This window comes from Myxocyprinus asiaticus, chromosome 4 (genome assembly GCF_019703515.2).
Source record: "Myxocyprinus asiaticus isolate MX2 ecotype Aquarium Trade chromosome 4, UBuf_Myxa_2, whole genome shotgun sequence".
Taxonomy (NCBI): domain Eukaryota; kingdom Metazoa; phylum Chordata; class Actinopteri; order Cypriniformes; family Catostomidae; genus Myxocyprinus; species Myxocyprinus asiaticus.
In genome coordinates, this window is record NC_059347.1 from 31,641,803 (window position 1) to 31,650,942 (window position 9,140).

General features: G+C 34.2%; 1 protein-coding gene across 1 annotated transcript; it reads right to left on the bottom strand.

Annotated features, from left to right (window-relative positions):
- Window positions 1-728: 728 nt before the first annotated feature.
- mrpl1 (mitochondrial ribosomal protein L1) lies at window positions 729-9,050 on the bottom strand. The gene is made up of 9 exons (XM_051684666.1): window positions 8,976-9,050; window positions 5,266-5,380; window positions 4,849-5,119; window positions 2,619-2,702; window positions 2,439-2,510; window positions 2,081-2,192; window positions 1,890-1,987; window positions 1,610-1,691; window positions 729-909 (listed from the first exon to the last, which is right to left on the bottom strand). Exons 1-9 carry the CDS (start codon window positions 9,004-9,006, stop codon window positions 812-814), a joined length of 963 nt encoding a protein of 320 aa, XP_051540626.1. The 5' UTR covers window positions 9,007-9,050; the 3' UTR covers window positions 729-811.
- Between the last annotated feature and the right edge of the window lie 90 nt (window positions 9,051-9,140).

Sequence of the window (9,140 nt, forward strand, 5' to 3'; positions counted from 1 at the left end):
GTTGACATGTCGGGCACAGCAATATGCTCTTTTCTGGTCCCAGGATGTTTGATCAAAAACTTCAATGGCATGCACTGCAAAAAGCTTTATAAAGGTCCTAGATCACATCTAATTTTCACAGCTTGTGTTTTCTGGAGATTTTGTCTGCGCCAAAATTTTTGGGAAGACATTTTTTTTATGTTTCGCCAGCTTAACAATCAACACTAATTGAGACAACATTACAACACATTGAACTCACCTGACAGCCTAGTTATCTCCTTAAAAAATTTTATATAGCGCTATTCTGAATAAGGTCCACAGTGTCAGGGTGCAACTCGATACCATATGCAAACACTTTTGATAAAGCAAGACATTTTCTGAGTAAATAATTTTCCAGAATAATCCCTAAGCAAAATGTGTACCATTTTCTGTTTCAACCACTGTTGACATTCAAGGAGATCCCAGGTATTTTATAAGCTTATTTCAGAAATGAAATTATGATTGAGGCAGTAAACGTAGGTCCATGTTACAAATCCTTTGCAACAAACCCCACCCACTTATATGAATAAAAAAAAAGTAAAAAAAAAAAAGTTGCAAGTTGCAGTACAGGAATTCTGTATCTCTATCCTCTGCCAAACGACATGTATATGGTGGCCATTTTGACCACAGTAGGCCAGTAGCTCTGTTGCACCCCTACCTAGAACATACTTCTACTTGTTGTACAGTAAAGACTCACTACAGAATAAACATGCAGTTGGACATTATCATATTTTATTACAGTGTTTTTTTGGTTTTTTTTTGTACAATGCATGTATATACAAAAGTGAAACTCTCATGCCTTTTTGTCTTCCTGTTGTAGTATTTCCTCAATTTTGATGTGCAAACCCTCACTTGTTCTACTGCAGACAACTGCTCGCTCAATAAAGGGCCCTGGGAGATAAAAGCAAAGATACAATACATTTTAATGATGCAACATATCTACTTAATAATTTATACAAAGGAATGTTTAAAAGTGTTGTAGTCAATTTTTATGGAATAGCACACAAAAGTTTTTAAGATGTCCATTTATTAATAAAGTTAAAAGTAAAAGTCATTTAGCAAACAACTGAACTGCTTTTCTGGCTACCCAAGGACACCAATAAAGTATCTCTCTGGTTTCATTTTGTGCAGCTTTTTGTTCCTTATGGAAATCTGATTATCTCTGTTTTTCTGGACCATTCAAAGAAAGTATCATATGCATAGTTCTTAAGAAGAAATCTCAAAGTAAATCTGACTGTCTCACAGCCAAATTTACTGAAAGGCGATTGTAATCACAATTTTTCAGTAAAGGAGGATAGAACAATTTATATAATGCCATGCTAAATGTTAATAATTCAACTTGATTTCTATGAGATTTTTAAAATAACACTGGTTACTTATCATTCATCAGATTATTTTTATTTAAAGATACTTTCAGGTTAACTGAAGTAACCTTCAGTTATTATGGACATTGCACAACTGTCATAGGGGTCACTCAGTAACTCCACAGTTCACAAATCACCTCTACATGGAATCAAAATTTAACTCACTGAAATATTAAATATTGCAGAAAATATAAAATATTCTATTACATTGGAAATCAATTACTTACCAAATTCTGCAGGTTTGTGGCTTGCCACGTCCTTTACAATGGCCTGAATGTTTTCCACAATATACTCCTTACGCATGTCCAGCTGTTTAGCAAACAAAGTTGTTTTATCAATGGAACAAATTTAATGAAAGTATGTGCAAATTACCATGTACCACCTTGCACGCTCCTGCGCTTGTGTTTAATTAGATATATAGATATCTGTTGCTCGGGTTTCAGGAAAAAGTATGCAAAAGCCACTGAATATACATTTTATTATTAACTCAAACACAAATGGACTTACTGTTGCTACTTGTGTGTTGACATAAATGTCCTCAACCATGTATTCATAACCAGTCTTGAACAACGCAAGCATTTTGGGAATGTTCATTCCAACTGATCCTGATGCAATGAACATAAAGAGCCAATTTAACCTCTATTTAGTTTTATTTTAATAACACATGCCTTGATTTGTAACATATAAAAGGCACTGACCTCTCTTGCTCTTTGGAAACTTCTTCCTTAGCTTGTTCTTCAAAGGGAGCAGCTTTTGCACAATGTCTGGCTCAGCCAGGTAAAAATCTGCTGTGATCTCATCCGCTAAAATCTGAAATTAACATGAATTAATAGACGAACAGAGTAAATAAGAATTTTAACACCAATACTCTGACAAATTAATACTGTATAAAGCAGGCGGAATGTCTTAATGTTTCAACACAATTTTAAAGAATAACAGTCATTTTTACTGAAGCAGCATACACCCACACATATAGCACAGTTTATGTATCAGCAACATTATAGTTAGGTGAATTGAGACCAGAGATATACACTGATATATGATCATGAGCTTTACCTTCTCAACCAGCTCTGCTCCACCTGCAAATGTTGCTCCATTCTCTATTGCTATTCTGGCTTTATCTGGGTTCTGCAACACACACAAAAACACTCTAATAAATGTACAAAATGTAAACTCTGCAGCTGGTCAGTCAATGACACGTGTTACGTTTAACTCAAGGGACCAAAATCCTCCCACCTCAGTGAAAACCACAATTTTGTTGATGTCCGTCTTGAAGGGGTGTGGTAAATGAATTGTGCTAACAAATGGGTCCACTTTTTTCTGAAACAAAGCAATGAAATGGACAAAAATTGTATGAAGGTTTAATGTTCTGTTCAAATATAACTGTTACTAGTGATAAGCGCTAGGGGTGGCAATAAAAATCAATTACAAATCACGATTCTTGAGACAAACGATTTTAAAATCGTCTAACTGATGAAGAATCGTTTTTTTAATTTAAAAAAATTACATGTTTAGCTTACTGCTAATACAATGATTGATAGATAAATATAGAAAGATATATTTGTGCAGAGTTCAACAGGAACAGGTTCTCTCTCTGAGAAGTTTTGTCTCTTTAATTCTTTACATTCAGTCATTTAATGCACCACTGTTGCAGCCATCAAAGCACTGCTTGTTAACTGTTGGATGTAAAATCCTCCGCTTTGGGTAATATTCCTGTTTCTATGCATAAACAGATTTTTTTGTGAGGTGCTGTGGAGAGAATTTGTCAGGAGTCATTCTGCAGATTCTGTCTGACACTGCTTTAATAAATAGTATAAAGGCTTATCAAACTGTTGAATGCCGTGAACAAAATGTCGTGCACACGCATTATTTATAATCTAACAGCTGTGCACTTCTGAATGTGGAGCCGATCGCCATGTGACTTCAAGTGCTCCGGTTACTTGAAGCATGTCATCTGTGTCCGGATGCACAAAAGTGCATTGAAACGCGTCATTCAGCGTCTGGAATGCGAATAAGTGGTTTTGTGCCGCACTGTATTGGAGCTTTTAGTGTTTCATTCTTTTCTTACTTTAGTAGTTTTGTGGTTTATGGTTGAGGTTATAGTTATTTAGCCTATTTAATAGATGAATATCTATTAGTTATGCTGTTAAATGGCTGTGCTTAGTATTCATGTGTCCTTGTGAAACACATCTGATTGGGTAACAAGGACATATAATGCAGCCTAATTATGCATGGGTTCCTTAACACTGACTAGTCAACTAATAGCTCAGACAATGCACAGACTGGCCGATTAGTAGTTTTAATTGGTAGTTTCACATCCCTACCTGCAAATTCTGGATTAAAGGGTGAAACAAATGTCATTTCAGACACAACTGTTCTTCAATAGACATTCCTTCTTGAGCAAAATGAGCTAACACAGCTAAATATATAAAAACATCAAATCGCAATACTTATGAATGAATGAACGTTGCATTTATATACCGCTTTTCTGACACTACTCACAGTGAACAGGGGACTCTCCTCAACCACCACCAGTGTGCAGAATCCACCTGGATGATGTGACGGCAGCAATAGTGTGCCAGTACGCTCACTACACACTAGCTATTGGTGGAGAGGAGAGAGTGGAGTGACAAAGCCAATTCATGAAAGGGGATTTTTAGGAGGCCATGATTGATAAGAGCCAATGGGGGAAATTGGCCAGGACACTTCCAGAATCACAATACTTAAACAAATAAGTAAATAAAATCGCAATACATATTGAATCAGCATGAAAATTTCGAATTGGGATGTCTGTGGCAATTCCCAGCCCTAATAAGCACTACAACGTTTTCTTAAACAATATGCCAACACTAGGAAGAAAATTAAGCTTACAGGCAGCTATATACTGTATTTTATCCAACTAACTTGAAAAAAATTATTTCATTTAAAGTGAATTGCCATAAGAATAGAGCGAATTTTCCATAAGTCTCATTTTAAATGTGTTCTTTCAGTTCCATTTTTCACTACAACAGTACTTCCCACAATTCATAATACATTTTAGCAACTGCTCTGCTAGAAGAATGGAGCTCATAAGCATTTTCTTTTCTTTCTTTTTTGTTTGTTTTTTTGCCCAGTATAAAATAAAACTTCAAGAATTGAATGAAGAGCTGCAGCAATTGATGCACTGAAGGTTTTTGGGAGAGCATTCAAACACATAACAGTTCTAATTTGTCTCTTGCAGAAGCAGTTTAGAGTACAGAAGAGCATTTGTGGGCTCCTGAGACATAACACACTGTTTTGTGGAATTAGTTTAGTGCCAGTCACACTAGTTTGCGGATTAAATATTTGGTGGAAGTATTTAAATGAGTATGTAAGCTTTGGCTCTGGTTAAAAGAAGCTACAAGTCATGGGGTTCTCTGAACTTAAAATTTTGGCTAAATATTAAACAAGGCTAACAAATCTTTTTAAACTACCCCTCGAAACATACCTTTTTCTCCAGCTTCATATCCAGACGTAAGTTAATGTAAACAGCCTGGTTTTCAGGACTAAAGTCCAGCTTCTGAAAGTTCTTCAGCATTTCAATAGCCATGGCTGTCTCATAGACTGGTTTAGGGTAGTACCTGACCATGTATACATCATCTACTGGAGCCCAAGCAGTGAGCCCAAAGGGTTTATGCCTGTCTTTATCATCAATCTTTCTTTTCTCTTTCACCACTTTTTCTTGTACAGGGTCTTCTTTTTTCTCTTTCTGCACCTGCCTACAAAAAGATAGCTGATGAAGAAATTGATTCTGTTTTGTCCTTGTTTTTATGTGTGTCACCATGCCAGAAACATTTATGCATTTTTTAAGGCAACCTTTTAATCTAAACACAGGTAAAGACTTAATAATGTAAATAGGACTCACTTAGCAGCTGCAGCAGCGTAGGATCTGACAGGCTGCTGTCTGTGTGCAGTCAGTGAGCTCCAGGACACTGAGGGAGTGCGGGGTATAAAGAACTGACTCTGACATCTGGATAATACTGTGTGTGAAACAGGGCATATAAGCATTACACAATTAAACCGACAACATCAGATGACATATACATGATTATAACTAACTGTTTACTAGTTACACTCAAGGTTAAGAAGACGTAAGAAAACTTAAGGAGGCAGATGATGGCGATAATTAGGGCAACTACTTTACAAAAATCTACCATGTTAACCATGGTTTGCGCCAAAATAGCACTGTTTTACAAATATAAAAAATGTGTTTCATATGAGCCTACATCATATTTCACAAATAAAAGCAATCTATTCTACAAATTCTACAGGATTGTTGAACAAATACAAAATCCAATGTGAACAAATACATAACACTTGTGAGTCAAATTACTTCTGGCACAATTTTCTCAACCACAGTCCTGATTTCTCACAAATGCATCAATGCAGATTTTCTCACAAATGGGCTGAGCTACGTCATCTTTTACAACAGTAGATGGCGCAATGCTGCCACATACTTTCACTCAGTTATGTCATAGTTATTACTACATTTTATGTGGTAAAAATTACTTATTTTTTTTAGTTACAATTATATATTATGTTGTGAAAAGCGCTATACAAATAAAAATGACTTGATATAAATTATATGTCATGAATAACAACCTATTCTAGTAAAAAATATATTTTATCCTTATATTTCAATATATTTTCCTAATCAGTTAAAAACGAGACATTTTCTAGTAATGATAAAAACGATCTACAGGAATAGCATTTGTCATCATTATAGCATAGTTAAATTAATTGATCTATTTATACTTTATCCTTGCTTTTAACCGTAAAGAAATTTAAATAGCTTTATGCTTAAGGCTGTTTCCCAGTAACATTGCAACTTATGCTATAAAGATCACCTTACACTGTACATTATTTTATGATACACAGTGCTTAGTCCTGAAACCAGAAGATCAATTAATGCAATTTCCATGATTGCCAGCAATTTCACATTATTTTCATATTGATGTGACAAACTCTCGGACATTCTGCAGAAAATTTCGGCTGTAGTTCAGCACCTTTGTATAAAACAGGTCCTGTAATGATGCACATGCTGGTTTGGGAAACAGTTGCCCCATTATAACATATTATACATTATTAGTTAAGATAATAACAAAAGCATAAGTTGCTTTTTCCCCCCCTTGAATTATTTATTTTTAATTAATTAATCCATTTGCTTATTGCGGTTTATAACCCTTTTTATATGTGTCCAACAGTCATGTATCCTGTTGAATAGCCAAAATGTTGTGGGTGTTAAGGGCCACTGAGGACAGGGGACCGCTGAAGTGGTAAGGCGTGGAAAGTTTTTCTTTGTTCTTTTGGGAATTATTCAGGAACATTGGTAAGTGACTTTTTTATTGTTAAAAAAATATAAAAAAAAAAAAAAAACAACAACAACAACAAAAAAAAAAACAACAAAAAGAAACAAAAGCTGCACCGTTATCAGGAAACCCAGACTTAGGCTTAAAGCTATTAAAATTTCTTTATGGTTTAAAGTGAGAATTAAGTATAAATAGACCAGTTCAATTAACTATGCTATGATGACTACAAACGCTATTCCTGTAGGTCATTTTTATCTGTTTTTAACTATCAGGAAAAAATACACAAATGTAAGGATCCAATTTTTTTTTTTTTTTTTTACTAGAATAGGTTATTACTCATGACATATTTTGTTATTACCAGAAAAGATCTGATTTTTACTAAAAAAAAAAAAAAAAAAAAAAAACTTTTTTAAAATTATAATTAACACATAAAATGTAGTAATAACAATGACATAACTGAGTGAAAGTATGTGGCAGCATTGCGCCATCTACTGTTGTAAAAGATGACATAGCTCTGCCCATTTGTGAGAAAATTGTGCCAGAAGTAATGTGACTCACAAGTGTTATGTATTTGTTCACATTGGATTTTGTATCTGTTCTACAATCCTGTAGAATTTGTAGAATAGATTGCTTTTATTTGTGAAATATGATGTAGGATCATATGAAACACATTTTGTTTATTTTTTAGGTCTGTACGATAATGGGTAAAATGATAATTACGATTATTTTGCTTAAAATTTTAATCATGATTATTAATCACGATTATTCTGCTCTTTAGAGTTATATCTGTTTTATTTTTTACTACAGGGCTGCACGATTTGGAGACAAAATATATACTGTTGCCACAGCTTTGATATTTTTTTTCTGAAATAAACAATAAAATTACATTAAACAGCAGCTCTCATGTTGAACAAGGTGTTAAAACTACAAACAAGAAAATTATTCTGTTACTTTTGAAATGTATTCCACTACAGATTACAGAAAAACATGCTGTAAAATGTAATTTGTAATGTATTCCGTTAGATTACTCAAGGTCAGTAACGTATTCTAAATACTTTGGATTACTTCTTCAGCACTGGTAGATTTTTTCACTTGTTTTGACTATAAAAACTCTGCCAGTACAGTAAGACAAAATACACATGTTAAACATACATTCTCTGAAAAACCTAAATATCTTATGCAGTGTTGTTTCTAAAACAAGATAAATCAAACTGATCTTGTTTTAAGGATTTTTAGATATTTTTACAGGAAAACAATAAAAAATTATTATCAAGAATAAGATTTTTGCCCTAATATCAAAGGTCTTACTAGAAAAAATAAATTATGATCCAACTTGAATTTTCGTGATAGAAAAATATGATTGTGCCTGGTAACGTGCATGTAAAATGGCTAGAAATAGCATTTTAGCTTAGCGTAAAGCTGACAATTTACACAAGGTTTATTTCTATTTCTTCTGCTCCAAACTTACTTCAAACTTACTTCTCTGTCTGCTCGTATGAATGTAACACATCATAAGAAAGTGTTTCACCGCTGTTCAAATGCACTTTGGATCGCATCATTTATATGTATAAATGTTTTCCATCTGAAAGGACTAAACATTAAATGAAACAAATGACAATAAAATGCAAAGTAATCTCTTCAGTAATCAAAATACTTTTTGAATGTAACTGTATTCTACATACCAATGATTAAAACTGTAACTGCAGTGGAATACAGTTACTTATATTTTATATTTTAAATACGTATTCCCGTTACTCCCCAAACCTGGACACAGCCTATTATAAAAATGAGCAACAATTTGCAGCTTTACCAGGCTGATAATTTCTGTTCTCACTAATATCGCAGACGATTACGCTTAATTAAACATTCGAGAGGCAGAAATCGTGATCGCGATTAAAATACGACTAATTGAGCAGCCCTGTTTTTTATATTTGTAAAACACAGCGTAGCGTATTTGTTTGTTAAGCCATTAGTACACGTCAGCTACAATTCTTTTTCTCTCAAACAGCCCTTTGTATTTGCAAATCGCTTTCTGTTTGTCCGAGAGTCGAGCTTTCCTTTACGATAACAGATAGACTAATGCTCAGTGCTGCTGGCTCCTGTACTGTGAATGCACGCGCGCTGTCTGACTTTGAATCAGCTCAAGTATTAGTGCGCATGACCGTTTGCATTGCACTCTTTTAAATCCTAACGCCCGATCTGTCGTTACCGTGTCATCGGAATACAGAGGCTATAAATGAATAATAAGTAATATTTCCAAACTGACCTCTTAATAAACTCCTTGCGGAGGAAGCCATGTTGACAGAATTCTGTGTTACGCTTTAATGTCCCGTCTAAACAATCGACCAACGCTTAAACGTTCCCACCCATAAACATTCCGTTGTGTGTTTCTATGCAACTATTTATATAAAATATTACATTTAATTTGGTT

What these genes read in the sequence shown, in the direction of transcription:
- mrpl1 (XM_051684666.1), bottom strand. Translation starts at nt 9,006, where the DNA reads ATGGCTTCCTCCGCAAGGAGTTTATTAAGAG. An exon ending in CGCAAGGAGTTTATTAAGAG is followed by an intron (nt 5,381 to 8,975) that starts GTCAGTTTGGAA and finishes TTTCACACACAG; the next exon opens with TATTATCCAGATGTCAGAGT. An exon ending in GAGCAGAGCTGGTTGAGAAG is followed by an intron (nt 2,193 to 2,438) that starts GTAAAGCTCATG and finishes TGTTAATTTCAG; the next exon opens with ATTTTAGCGGATGAGATCAC.